This window comes from Rhinatrema bivittatum, chromosome 2 (assembly GCF_901001135.1).
Source record: "Rhinatrema bivittatum chromosome 2, aRhiBiv1.1, whole genome shotgun sequence".
NCBI lineage: Eukaryota > Metazoa > Chordata > Amphibia > Gymnophiona > Rhinatrematidae > Rhinatrema > Rhinatrema bivittatum.
This window is the reverse complement of record NC_042616.1, coordinates 382,620,299-382,634,900: the sequence shown is the minus strand read 5'-3', so window position 1 is coordinate 382,634,900 and position 14,602 is coordinate 382,620,299. Positions and strand designations below refer to the sequence as shown.

Genomic DNA, 14,602 nt, shown 5'->3' with positions numbered 1-14,602 from the left:
ATTTTTTAAATTTCTTTTAGCCTTAGGGGTAGATTTTAAAAGAAGCGCGATCAGCCTACTTTTGCTTGCGCATCAGACTCAAGCAAAAGTACGCTGGATTTTAGTAGATACGCGCGGAGCCGCGCGTATCCACTAAAATCCTGGATCGGCGCGCGCAAGGCTATCGATTTTGTATAGCCTGCGCGCGCCGAGCCGCGCTGCCTCCCCCCGTTCCCTCCAAGGCCGCTCCGAAATCGGAGCGGCCTCGGAGGGAACTTTCCTTTGCCCTCCCCTCACCTTACCCTCCCTTCCCCTACCTAACCCACCCTCCCGGCCCTGTCTACACCCCCCCCTTACCTTTGTCGGGGGATTTACGCTTCCCGGAGGGAGACGTAAATCCCCGCGCGCCAGCGGGCCTGCTACGCGCCGGGCCGCGACCTGGGGGCGGGTACGGAGGGCGCGGCCACGCCCCCGGGCCGTAGCCACGCCCCCGTACCCGCCCCCAAAACGCTGCCGACACGCCCCCGGAACGCCGCGACGACCGGGCCCGCCCCCCCGACACGCCCCCGACACGCCCCCCTCCGAGAACCCCGGGACTTACGCGAGTCCCGGGGCTCTGCGCGCGCCGGGAGGCCTATGTAAAATAGGCTTCCCGGCGCGCAGGGCCCTGCTCGCGTAAATCCGCCCGGTTTTGGGCGGATTTACGCGAGCAGGGCTCTGAAAATCCGCCCCTTAACTTTTAGTTTCAGTTTTAAGTTTACTTTCAAATTACATCATTCTCAGATTGGGCGGAGGATGTGTGTTTACTTCACTCTTTGAAATGAATATATTTTCATGGGCACTATGTATCGCTAAAATGATTGACACCCAACAGGAAGGATATGATGTCACATTTTTTGCACGCTTTTTGAAAAGCTGAGATGTTGAGTATAAAAGGAACTACTGTGTACGCTGCGGTCACTTTCTACTTGCTATTATTGATTGGAGAATATCGTTGTCAGGTTTTTAAGCAAAACGAAGGTATGTGGGTAAACCAAATAAATTTTATCTGCATGATTTAATCGCTAAATATTAGTATGATACTTTTACTCAATGTTTTTATAATGATTGGCTCTAGGATATGAGTATAATAAATTATATTGTTAAATATAACAAATAAAATGAATCAGTTCTAACCACAGTGATGCCGATTTATATATATGCATGAAATGTTGCTTCACTACTATACAGTAGACTAAGATCATCACTCGAACGTTGCCGCCACAATGGGAGAACAAAGCTTTAAGTCACTAGCCCTGATTCCATACATGGCTTCTTTAAGAAGAGCATTTTTGTAATTCAGGAATACTTTTTAAATATCAGTAGGTTACCGATACTTAATTTTTTGAAGCCAACTATGATATATATCACCACGGACAGAAAGAGTGACTGCGGAAGTTTAATCATCTCATATTTTTACATACACACACATACCATAATTACCTATATAGTTCTAAATGTACAGATATTTTAATCTTTTTAATCATTAGTTTGCTACCACATGGCTTTCATGGTCATTTTATTTATTTCTTAGCATTCTTTTAAACTTCAATTTTCAAAGTCCGTTTTTAGCCTTATATCGTTTTTTTAAGTTTTTTCATTTCTTAATTAAAAATGTTTTAACCTTTATCTTTAAGTTTTAGTATTAAGCCCACTGAAGAATTATATCACTCTAAAATCAAACGGATGATATATGTTGTATTCATTCTTCGAAAATAATGTATTTCCATGAGAGCCATGTATATATTGCTAAAATGACTGACATACATCATGTATGAATGAATTCATTTCATTCAACCGATAGTACATAAGGATCATTCTGTGTTAACATAGGTTCTTATGGAACTACAGGTTTGAAAAATCTTTGTTGCCCATTTTGTAGGACTAATCACCAAGATATGATCTTAAAGTTGGTTCTACGGTCATACCAAAATTGATTGAACAAGGTAAAAGCAATTATCTTATTTTATTATTTTTAAAATATGTTTACAATTTTTATACTTTTATTTTATTATACTATCTATTCTATTTTTTATTAATTTTTTTATTCCTTCACTTTTTTATTGCTCCTTTTAATTCCTTTTTTTAACCTTGAATTGTTATTTTTATTTTTAGTGAATACGTCCCATAATTATATATGGTGCCCAGACATATACTCTATATTTTATCTAATCTCAAGGTAATTTTATCTATATAAGGTTTTTTCTCTGTTCTTGATTTAACATGTAACTGGTTGTCCTCTTTGCTCAATAACATTAGTACCAGAGGATGTAGTTAGTGCAGTTAGTGTAGCTGGGTTCAAAAAAGGTTTGGATAAGTTCTTGGAGGAGAAGTCCATTAACAGCTATTAATCAAGTTTACTTAGGGAATAGCCACTGCTATTAATTGCATCAGTAGCATGGGATCTTCTTAGTGTTTGGGTAATTGCCAGGTTCTTGTGGCCTGGTTTTGGCCTCTGTTGGAAACAGGATGCTGGGCTTGATGGACCCTTGGTCTGAGCCAGCATGGCAATTTCTTATGTTCTTATTTTAATATTGTTAAACTTATTTCTTTGATTAATTCTTTATTATTATTATTTCTTATTGGGTTGCTTTTATTAATATTAAAATTTATGTAATTCCAGAGCCCCTGATACAGCCATAAAAGGCGAAACTCGGCCAGAGTCGGGCTGGTTCTGATCAATTGAATAAATTCTCTTTCCAAGGCTCTGGTCTTGGTTTGTTTTTTTTTCACATCTGTGGCTATTCTCGACTGTTTACCGTCCTGCTTTGTGGGTCCTACTAACCATAAGACCACATAATTATTTATACATTCAAAGAATTCTAATAGATTATTTAGGTATAACTTCACTTTGCTAAACAGGTGAGGGGAAATTGGGTAACCTAGTTTTAACCACTTCTGAGTAAGATCAGAGCTGGTTCACTTATCATTAATTATATGATTTCGGATAGCCCTCTAATATATTAAGACATGTTTGGCACATATTTCTTGCTGATCCACATCAAAATATTCTACCATCTTGATTCTCATTACAGTGTTCAGTTCTTTGAACAGATGCCTTACCTGGTACCAGGGAGAAGAGTACCACCTGCCTCTAAGATGAGGTGTTAATGAATGTGTGAGAGGCCTAGGGCATACAGCTTGAGAGCATTCTCTTTCCAAATCCAAGCTTGGTTCCTGCAGGTGTGAGCACTTCTTTGGGACAAGTTCTTTATATTTCCCAGATATATGCTTCTCTGCACATTTTAATAATCTCTTCTGGATTCCTTTTCCACAAGTTGCAGAACACTACAACGAAAGTGAGAAATAAATATGCCAATAGTATTAATTCTGCTGAAGCCTGGAAAAAATTGCTGGCAATACAATATCAAGACCTTTCAAAAGTACAGCAATGAGCTGATAAATATACCATGTTCACATTCCATCATTGTTATCTTTTTACCAGCTTTATAATCTTAAAATCTGTTAATTAATTTTAGGGGACTCCATTGTTTTAGGATATATGGAGTGTCCTGATATACAGGAAAAATATTCAGTTATGTTTGTTAATATATGTTTGTTTTGTATTATTTTAATTTTGTGTTGGTTTTGTTTATATAATGTTGTATTTATATAATGTTTTATTTATTGCATTTTAATTTTACACCACTTTGGTCTTCAGAACTGAAGGCAGTATATAAAATACTTTTAACTAAATAAATAAATGAATAAATAAATACATTCAACATAAATATTGCTAGGGATGTGCAGAAGAAAAAAAATGTGTTTCAGTCATTGATTGGTTTCTTGGTACCTCAATTAATTTCATTAATTTCAAAATCAAAACACATTTTTTAATGCGTTCATTTGTTTGCCGTTAAAGTCAAAGGGGGAAGCACTGCAGCTTATTTTTGTTCCAGAATTGGGATTTTCTCATCAATTCTAATGAAACTTGTTGGAAGACATCATCAAAAGGGGGAAACAATTCCAAAGCATGTATAGTCTATGACATCATAAAGGTGAAAATAGGTATCAGCAGTGGCATGAGTTCTCTAAGGCTTAGTCAGAGGGACAAAGAAGCAGCAAGAGGTGGAACAGCACCCAAAGTTTTCAAAAGAGGACATCGACAACAGTGGCATAAACCCTCAAAGGCAGCACAAGAGACAAAGTGGCACCAACATCCTAAGGCACCATGAAATGAGAACAAAGCAGAAAAGGTGGCATGAAAAAACTTAAAGCTCAAAAAAAGGTACAAAGCAGCACAATGAGTGGCATCAACTCACAAAGCACATGAGAAAGGCCATGCATTTGCCCACTGTGGCAAGAACACATCCAAGGTGTAGAACCTGGGATATTGAAGAAAGGAAGAGTGGCAAAAAGAACCCCAAGTGTAACACGAGGGGTATAGCAGAAAAGCAGAGTGGCATGGGAGATGTCTGTCTTATTGAAGCACTTGTCACTTGTCAGATTTAGTACAACAGAAAGATCTGTTATCAATATCACTTTTCTGACATAAGCTTTTATTACATTCCCTATTTGAAATTTATTTTGCTGTTGGATGAAATTTTGGGTTTCTTGTGAAATTTGCTTTCCAATTAAAACTTTAGTCACAATCAGAACATGGAAATTATCTTTTCTCAGTGTGGCTTTCCTAGTAATTTGTGAGGTTTCCTTTTTTAAGAAAGCTTCTCCCATATCCCCATTGCTAAACACAATTTTTTCCATGTCTTGATTTTCAGGTGTTGCATTACTTTCCTCTTATTTTTGAAGCTTTTACCACATTCAGAATATGTAAGAGGTTTCTGCATGCTTGTATTCTGTTGTCTGTATGCCTTTCTTCTGACTGAGGGTTTTTATGGGTAAAATATCCCACTATAACCAACAAAGAACAGGGTGGAAGAACCAAGATGAGATTATGGAGGGGCTGAACAAAATTAAGAAACATAGAACAGGTGAATTGGGAGGACAAAAATCTATTTTTTATTTTTTAAATTTTTTGTCTTGAGACAAAACATCCAGTATTTTTTGTCTTGATACAAAATACCCAGTATAACCAACAAAGAAGCAAGCTAGAGTGGAAAGTACAGGCTAAGGCTTTAAAAGAGGGTACAAACAACAGTGACATGAACACTCTAAGGCTGTAAAAGAGGGCTAAAGTTGCACCAAGTATCCATGAATAGGTCAAAGCACTATGAAAGAAGAACAAAGCACCAGAACAGGCAGAAACTCCTCCAAAGCAGTCATAGATTATGAAAGCTACTGCTAGAGTGGCATGAAGACCCCAAAGCATTATGAGAAGCACCAAGCAGCCAACTCAAGTAGCAAGAATATTCAAAGGCTCCAAATGAGGGGCAAAGGGCAACAATCAAATTAATTGAAAGCTCTAGGCAGGAATAAGCGAGAGGAAATGCCTAGAGAAAACCTGATGTTTCCAAAGGAACTGATTTTTCAGGTTTGAAGTTGGTCTTCACTGGAGGTTAAGATGCTACTGACTAGAGACACTAAATGCTCTTTAGCCATGAACTGTTTAATGTGGTTTTCTGTGATTCAGGGAATCCAGGACTCGATTCTTCTTCTGAATCAGTATTTGCAAATACTGCCTCCATTACTTCAGAAACAGCATCATGGAGGAGTGCGGTTCTGGCTGCTGCTCTTCTGCAGTCTTTGCCTTAACTGTGATACAGTCCATCAAAGGCTAAATACTACATGAGACTAATAATTGCAAGAACTATAAGGGAACAGAGTTTAAAGAAAATATCCAAGAAAGTATGAAATCCTAAAATATAACTTGGTGTTGTACCAGAGGGGGACCCTTGGACCGAGGTGGGGTTGATGCTACCTGTAGGAGGGATCCTATGGGTCCCCACCATCACTGGCAGAGAGGGCAGACAGACGGAGGCCGGCTGGAGATTCACCAATACCAGCCCTCGTTCCCTGAGGATTGAGCCTTTGGATGCCGGGGCCAGCTGGACCTAGGTGACCTTCGTAAGTGGTTGTCAATGGATGGATTGAGGTCAGCCCAGAGGCAGCAACTAGTGTACATATCAGTCTGTACTGGACAAGGCGGAGTCCCAGAGACCCGGGCGCCAATAGGAACACCGTCTGACAGAGGGCGCTAGAGCAAGAGCAAGCTGAAGCCTAAATAAACCCCATCCAGGACAAAGGCTGAAGAGGCATCTTTAAGCAAGCTGGGATCAGGGCTGGTGGCAGTTTGGAAGCAGTGGCAAGCAAGGCTGAGGTCTAGACGAGGAAAGAGTCAAAAGGATGGCCAGACGAAGCAGAAGTCCAGGGCGGGAGAGAGGCAACAGAGTAGTCATGCAATGCAGAGGTCCGGGGCTGGAGAGAGGCAATGGAGTAGTCAGGCAATGAAGAGGTCCAGGGCTGGAGAGAGGCAATGGAGTAGTCAGGCAATGCAGAGGTCTGGGGCTGGAGAGAGACAGCGGAGTAGTCAGGTAATGCAGAGGTCAAACCAGGTTAGCAATCCAAAGGAGAGATGTACTAGGACTCTCAAGCACATCAATAAGACCACTCCAGATACTTCAAAATACTGCAGCCAGAATACTGCCGGGAAAAAAGAGGAGAGACCATATAACTGAAACTCTAGCAGACTTACATTGGTTGCCCATTGAATACAGGATAAAATACAAGGCTTTATGTACCATATACAAACTAATATATGATAAAGAAGCAGACTGGCTAAACACAGCCTTACGAGTACACGTCCCACAAAGAAACCTCCGCTCAGCAAACAAAGCACTACTAACAATAGGGGTGTGCATTCGGATTGACCGCATTAGTAAAACGCAACTCATATTTTTTTTTTACTTAAAAAATTGATTCGACATAAACGATCGGATTTCCCACATATCGAACATAGATATGTTCGATATGTGGGAAATCGCGATTGTTGAGCCAAAATAAAAATATAAACCCCCTCACCCTCCTTAATCCCTCCCCCCCCCCGACTTACCACAACTCCCTGATGATGGAGCGAGGAGTGAGGACGCCATTTCTGCAATCCTTGGCGAGAAGCATGTGACGTCGGCGGCACGTCGAGTGACGCCGGCGTCACGTGATTCCCGGCTCGTTCGCGCCGGACGGCTCGTTCGGCCCAAAAAGAACTTTTGGCCAGCTTGGGGGGGCCTCCTGGACCCCCCCAAGCTGGCCAAAAGTTCTTTTTGGGCCGAACGAGCCGTCCGGCGCGAACTTGCCGGGAATCACGTGATGCCGCGTCACTCGACGTGCCACCGACGTCACATGCTTCTCGCCAAGGATTGCAGAAATGACGTCCTCACTCCTCGCTCGATCACCAGGGAGTTGTGGTAAGTCTGGGGGGGGGATTAAGGAGGGTGAGGGGGTTTAAATTTTTTTTTTGCACATATGTACATATACCCAACTCATTGGATTTTTTTTATGTCCATATTGGCCGCAAGTGGGACCCCCTTTCGGACATAAAAAATATGAACATAAAATTTTGCTCTGCACATCCCTAACTAACAATCCCTTCAGTAAAGTCAGCAAAACTAACCCAAGTGAGAGAAAGGGCTTTATCATTGGCTGGGCCCATACTATGGAACACGATGCCCCCTTATTACTTACAGAATAATCTCAAAACTTTTAAGAAAAATTTTAAAACATGGCTTTTTAAAAAAGCCTTTACTAAAGAGTCTGGAGGGTAGAGAATGAAAGTACACGGAAACGCAGATGAGAATGATTTTATTCAATCCCACATTTAAGAAGTAATATCTCAAAGAGATAGTAACTCAATAATATACCTGGACTAGACCAACCTTGCTCAACTATTGATTTTATTTATGAAATTGTAACCGAACTTTATTGGCACCTGTTAGAATGTACGATAACCTACATTACATACCTTAGTCTATGTGCCTATTTGTAAACCGTTGCGATGGTATATAACTTAGCGACGGTATAGAAAAATTTTTAAATAAATAAAGGAACAGGAACACAGGAACAGGAAACAGGAACGAAGGCAATCAGGATCGGGAACCAGGAACTGAAAAGGCAATGAGTACTCGACTAGCAAGGGGACCTGTTGCAAAGGCAATTTGAGAGAGCGGAGCCCAGGCTTATATACCGGAGCTCTGCCGACGTCATCATCTGGGGCTGTGGCAGGTTCCCGCCGCAGGCCCTATTTAAGGACTAGCTGTGTGTGCGCGCCTGCCTAGGGAGGGGAGCAGTGCTGGTTGAGACAGCGTCTCTCTGCGGGCCACGTGGGGAGGCCCGATGCGGAATATCAGGAGTTGCAGCAGAGCCGGAGGCCCCAAGGGGCAGCCCGAGAATGGAGCCAATGGCCCACAGCCGCCAGAGACGAGGGACCAGGTGCTGGATCACTTTTAAAGAGGTGAGGGGGCCGAACTGCGGGTCTGCTGCGGCTGGTGCACGTATCAGTGGCCCCCTTTACCCCCTCCCCTTGGAGGTCTGGGTTTGCCTGGATGGGCACGATGAAACTGGAGGAGGAGTTTTTTTATCCAGGATGTTACAGGCTGGCTCCAACGAATTTTCTTCAGGGCCGTAACCCTCCCAGGAAAGGAAGTATTCCCACCAGCGGCCTCTACGGCAGACATCAAGGACTTCATGGACCTTATCAGTGATGTCGGTTTCTGCAACCAGCTGAGAAGGTACAGGAGCCTTTCATGAAGGCCAGAATAGCACCACAAGTTTTAGGAGTGATACGTGAAATGTATTGTAGATTTCCAATGTAGGCGGCAGCCGGAACTGGTAGGTTACCAGTCCGACACGACGAACGATTAGAAAAGGTCCAATATACCTTGGTGCAAACCTCTTAGAATGTATCTTGAGTCGAATATAACGGGTGCTTAACCAGACTTTCCAGCCAGGAAGGAACTCAGGAGCTGAGCGTCGATGGCTGTCAGCAAATCTCTTGGCCCAGAAGCGGTTTGACGTAAGCTGCTCCTAATCCTGATCCAAAGTGCCTTGAGGGCATCGGCAGTAGCTTGCGCAGCAGGAGAAGGCACTGACAATGGTATGGGTAGCGGAGGTCATGGTTGTTTCCCGTAAACGATGGAAAAGGACGATGTATCTGTGGCAGTGGCAATGTGAGAGTTGTGGGAGAACTCCACCCAAGGAAGAAGCTCCAACCAATTGTCCTGATGATCTTTTATATATGCACGAAGGAAGGACTTCAAGGAGCAGTTTGTACGCTCGGCTTGTCTATTGGCTTGAGGATGGTATGCTGTTGTTAAACTGATGTTAATGCCAAACATTTTTTACAAAGAGCGTGCGAATATCTGGCGATGAATTGTGGGCCTCTGTCAGAAACAATGTCCTTGGGTAAGCCGTGTACTCAGAGATGTGTCAAAAGAACAGGCGTGCTAATTCGGGTGCAGATGGTAGGCCCGGAAGTGGAATAAAATGGGCCATTTTGGAGAATCTGTCAATTGTAACCCATATGACCGTGTGGCGTTTAGATGGTGGCAAATCCACGATGAAATCCATGGAAAGATGTGTCCATGGTTCTTTGAGAGCTGGGAGTGGCTGAAGTAAACCCCAAGGTCGCCCAACCAGGGGTTTCTATTGAGCGCAGGTACTGCAGGAATCGACGTACACATTAGCATCAGAGACCATAGTGGGCCACCAGAAGAACCGCTGAAGCAGAGCTAAGGTTCATTCTCGCCCTGGGTGACAGGCAAACTTAGAGTCATGTGCCCACCGGAGGAGTCTTTTATGGAGTCGACGGGGCACCACTGTTTCCCCAGTAGGAACAGGATGAGTAGCTGAAAGAGAAATGCAGGCTGGGTCAATGATATGACCAGGTTCATCGGGTTTGTCTTCAGATTCAAATGAACCTGATAGGGAATCTGCCTAGAGATTTTTCTCTGCTGGGTGGTAGCGAAGCTCGAAGTTAAATCTGGAAAAGTACAGAGCCCATCTGGCTTGACGGGCATTGAGATTTTCGGATTGGCTCAAGTGTTCCAGGTTTTTATGATCTGTGAAAATTGTAAATTGATGTTGGGCGCCCTCTAGCCATGGGCGCCATTCCTGCATAGACAGCTTGATGGCGAGTAACTCGTGGTCTCCGATGCTGTAATTTTGTTCTGCAGCAGAGAATTTGCGCGAGTAGAAGGAACACAGGACCATGGCTCTGAAAGCAGAGCGTTGGTTCAGGACCACCCCCGCTCCAATCGTGGAGGCATCTACTCAACCTGGAAGGGGCGATTAGGGTCTGGATGATGGAGACAGGATCCAGTTAAGAAAGCCTCTTTGAGGTAATGAAAGGCAGAAATAGCCTCTGGGTCCAGTTTCGGGTGTCCTGACCCTTATGGGTTAAAGCTGTACGAGGAGTCGCCAACGAAGAGTAGTGCAGTATAAAGTGTCGATACTAATTTGTGAATCCTAGAAAGTGTTGAAGTGCCTTCAGGCCCTCGGGTTGTGGCCAGGCTTGGATTCCTTTTAATTTCACAGGATCCATCAAGAACCCTTGTTGGGAGATTATGTACCCCAGAAAGGGCAAGCTGGATTTTTCAAACAGGCACTTGTCCAATTTCACGAACAGATGGTTATTCCGAAGACGTTGACGTACAGTACGAATGTCGGTACGGTGGGTGTTCAGGCATATCCAAACTAGATCACCGCACCTCATCACTCTACCTCGTCACCCGCCCCTCACCTCTCCGCCAACTTCCTATCCCCCCAGCCACGACCTATTACCTTAATTTTTAATTTTAACTTTAATTAATTAATTGTTCATCTCTCCAGTTTCCCTTCTTTTCTTCCTCTAGTTGCAGTACTGTTGCTGCACTGCTATGTTACCCCCTCCCCCACTCCCTGTTATATGTAACTTCCATCTTTTTGTTTGATATAAACCGATATGATGTGCATACTAATGTCGGTATAGAAAAAAATGTTAAATAAATAAATAAGAATGTCATCAGGTATGCCACAACTTTGATGTACAAAAGATCCCTGAAGATTTCATTAATCATTTGCTGGAAAATTGCAGGTGCGTTACAAAGGCCGAAGGGCATCACTAAATATTCATAATGTCCATGTCTGGTGTTGAAAGCAGTCTTCCAGATGTCATCAGGGCGAATATGCACCAAGTTATAGGTTCCACATAAGTCTAACTTGGTGAAGATAGAGGCTCCATGTAGTTGATCAAATAATTCAGATATCAAGGGCAGAGGTTACTTGTCCTTGAGAATGATCACATTCAGACCATGGTAGTCGATACACGGTCTTAAAGATCTGTCCTTTTTTGTGACGAAAAAGAACCCTGCGCCAACAGGGGAGGTAGATGGGCAAATGAACCTCTTTGCAAGATTCTCCCGGATGTATTCCATCATGGCCTTGGTCTCTGGAAGTGACAGAGGATAGGTATGCCCTGGGGGGGGGGGGGGTCCAGGCAGAAGATCAATGGGACAATCAAATTTCCGAACTGGAGGTAGGAGATCCGCCTTCTGCTTCAAGAACAAATCTTCGAAGTCTGTGTAGGGAGCAGGTATGCCTGAGGAAGTGGTCGCCAGAGGAACCACTGGTGGGGGCGCCACTTTATGTCTGATGACAGGCGGAACCCCATTCTATCAGCTGGAGAGACCCCCAATCGAACTGGGGAGAATGACGTTGGAGCCAAGGTAGCCCCGGAACTACCAGGTGGATGGACTTCTTTAGAACCAAAAGTTCAATTTCTTCGGAGTGGAGCGCGCCAGTAAGAAGTCGAACTGACTCTGTGGTTAAGGAGACTCGACCGGGTAACGGTTCTCCATAGATTGAAGCAATGCACAAGGAAGTCTCGAGAGGACAGGTATTGATACCCAGGAGTTGAACCAGGTCTCTAAGGATAAAATTACCACCTGTTCCGGAATCCACCACAGCAAGGACAGGAAACGATCGAGTGTCCCAGACTATAGTAACAGGCATGGATAGTTGAGGGGCCGGGGATGTTGCGCCCAAGTCCAGGACTCCAACTGAACTTAGGCCAGGGAGTTTCCCGGATGGACAGGGCAAGTCTGTAGATGATGGCCGGGTGCTCCACAGTACAGACACAGGCCTGTTTGTCTCCGCTGGAGGCACTCTTCCTGGGACAGGAACACATGACCCAACTGCATGGGTTCATCAGTCTCAGCCACAGCAGAATTCCTACCAGTAGAAGGGTTGGTAGCAGGTGGCGAGTAGGAACGGACCTGAGAGGGTTTTTTGGGCATCCGATTCTCCCAGTGACGCTCTTGGAGACAATGGTCAATTCGACCTGTTAGATCGATAAGATCCTCGAGAGAGGAAGGGAGCTCTCATGCTGCCAACTCATCCTTTAGTTGCGGGGAGAGCCCATCCAGGTAGATAACTCACAGGCAATCCTCCTGCCAAGCGAGTTCAGATGCTAAATTCCGGAATTCAATGGTGTAGTCGAAGAGGCTTCTTTGGCCTTGTCGAAGGTGTAGTATACTAGTACTTGCCACAGCATGCCACCCAGGATCATCAAAGGTTCACCGGAACAAGGCCATGAACCAAGACAGTTCCTGTAGGAGAGAGTCTGATCGCTCCCACAAGGGAGAAGCTCATGCCAGGACCTTCCCTTCTAGGCAAGACAAGATGAAGGTGACCTTGGATAATTCATCTTGAAAGATGGAGGGTTGAAGAGCAAACTGCATATTGCACTGGTTAATAAACCCTATACACAGTTTGGAGTCTCCGTTGAAATGAGGCGGGACTGGCAGGGCCAGTAGGGCTCTGGAAGAGGAAGTAGACGGCTGTGGCGGAGAGGAAGCCATTGCTGGAACTGAGTTGCTGGACATGGCATCTAGCTTTGTATGCAGACGCTTAAGGGAAGAGGCCAGAGCCTCGAAAAACCTGTTGCTGTCTTGTACCTTTAGGGCCAGGCCAGGAATAGCCTGGACTGCACGCGGCTCTGCCGAGTCCATGGCTTTTGCAATCTGTTGCGCCGGAGGTGGACCCTTGGGCTGAGGTGGGGTTGACGCTACCCGTAGTAATGATCCTACAGGCCCCCACCATCGGTAGGCAGAGAGGGCTGATGGACTGAGGCCATCTGGTGTTTTACCAATACTAGCCCTCATTCCCCACGGGTTGAGCCTTTGGTTGCCAGGGCCAGCTGGACTTAGGTGGCCTCCGTCAGGGGTCATTGATGGATGGATCGAGGTCAGCCCAGAAGCAGCAACTAGTGTATGTATCAATCTGTACTGGATGAGGCTCAGTCCCGGAGACCTGGGCGCCAATAGGAACACAGTCTGACAAAGAGCGCCCGAGCAAGAGCAGGCCGAAGCCTGAATGTACCACATCCAGGACAAAGGCTGAAGAGGTGTCTTTAAGCAAGTTGGGATCAGGGCTGGCAGCAGTCTGGAAGCAGTGGCAAGCAAGGGTGAGGTCTATATGAGGAGAGAGTCAAAAGGATGGTCAGATGAAGCAGAAGTCCAGGGATGGAGAAAGGCAACAGAGTAGTCAGGCAATGCAGAGGTCCGGGGCTGGAGAGAGGCAACGGAGTAGTCAGGCAATGCAGAGGTCAAACCAGGTTAGCAATCTGAAGGAGAGATAAAGGAACAGGAACACAGGAACAAGAAACAGGAACAAAGGCAATCAGGATCGGGAACCAGGAACTGAAAAGGCAATGAGTACTCGACTAGCAAGGGGACCTGTTGCAAAGGCAATATGAGAGAGCAGAGCCCGGGCTTATAAACCAGAGCTCTGCCAATGTCATCATCCAGGGCCGTGGCCAGGTTCCCACCGCAGGCCCTATTTAAGGACTAGCTGTATGCGCAGGTGTACCTAGGGAGGGAAACGGCGCTGGTCGGGACGGCGTCTCTCCGTGGCCACGCGGAGAGGCCAGACGCGGAACATCAGAAGTTGCAGCAGAGCCAGAGTCCCCAGGGGCGGCCCGAGGACAGAGCTGGCCTCCCACAGCTGCCAGAGATGAGAGACCAGATGCTGGATCACTTTGAAAGAGGTGAGGGGGCCGAGCTGCTGGTCTGCTGCGGCTGGCACGCGTAATACTTAGTGGGTAAGGCCTGTGTAAAGCAAAGGATGGCCAGGGTAAGAGTTACCAAATATCATAGGGGAATGGGATTTGGAAGGGCACTGCAGAAAGACTAAATTAATTCTTTGCTTCTGTGTTTACTAATGAGGATGTTGGGGAGATACTGGTTCAGAGATTGTTTTCAAGGGTGATGATTCAGATGAACTGTGCCAAATCACTGTGAGCCTGGAAGATGTATAAGGCCAGACTGACAAACTAAAGAGTAGCAAATCACCTCAACTGGATGGTATGCACTCCAGGTTTTTGAAGGAACTAAAAAATTAAATTTCAGATCTATTAGCTAAAATTTGTAAACTATCATTACAATCATCTATTGTACCTGAAGACTGGAGGGTGGCCAATATAACCCCAATATTTAAAAAGGGTTCCAGGGGTTATCTGGGAAACTCTAGACCAGTGAGCCTGAATTCAGTGCCGTGAAAAATAGTGGAAACTATTATAAAGATCAAAATCACAGAGCATATATAAAGACATGGTTTAATGGAACACAGTCAGCATGGATATACCCAAGGCAAGTCTTGTCTCACAAATCTGCTTCATTTTTTTGAAGGGGTTAATAAACACGTGGATAAAGGTGAG

At 44.9% G+C, this 14,602-nt stretch overlaps 1 protein-coding gene across 1 annotated transcript in view; it reads right to left on the bottom strand.

Annotated features, from left to right (window-relative positions):
* ADAMTS16 (ADAM metallopeptidase with thrombospondin type 1 motif 16) overlaps nt 1-14,602 on the bottom strand; it is an 806,542-nt gene that overhangs the window by 39,097 nt on the left and 752,843 nt on the right. The window contains 1 exon segment of the mRNA XM_029589991.1: nt 3,082-3,306. Within this exon segment, the coding sequence (XP_029445851.1) occupies nt 3,082-3,306 (225 nt within the window).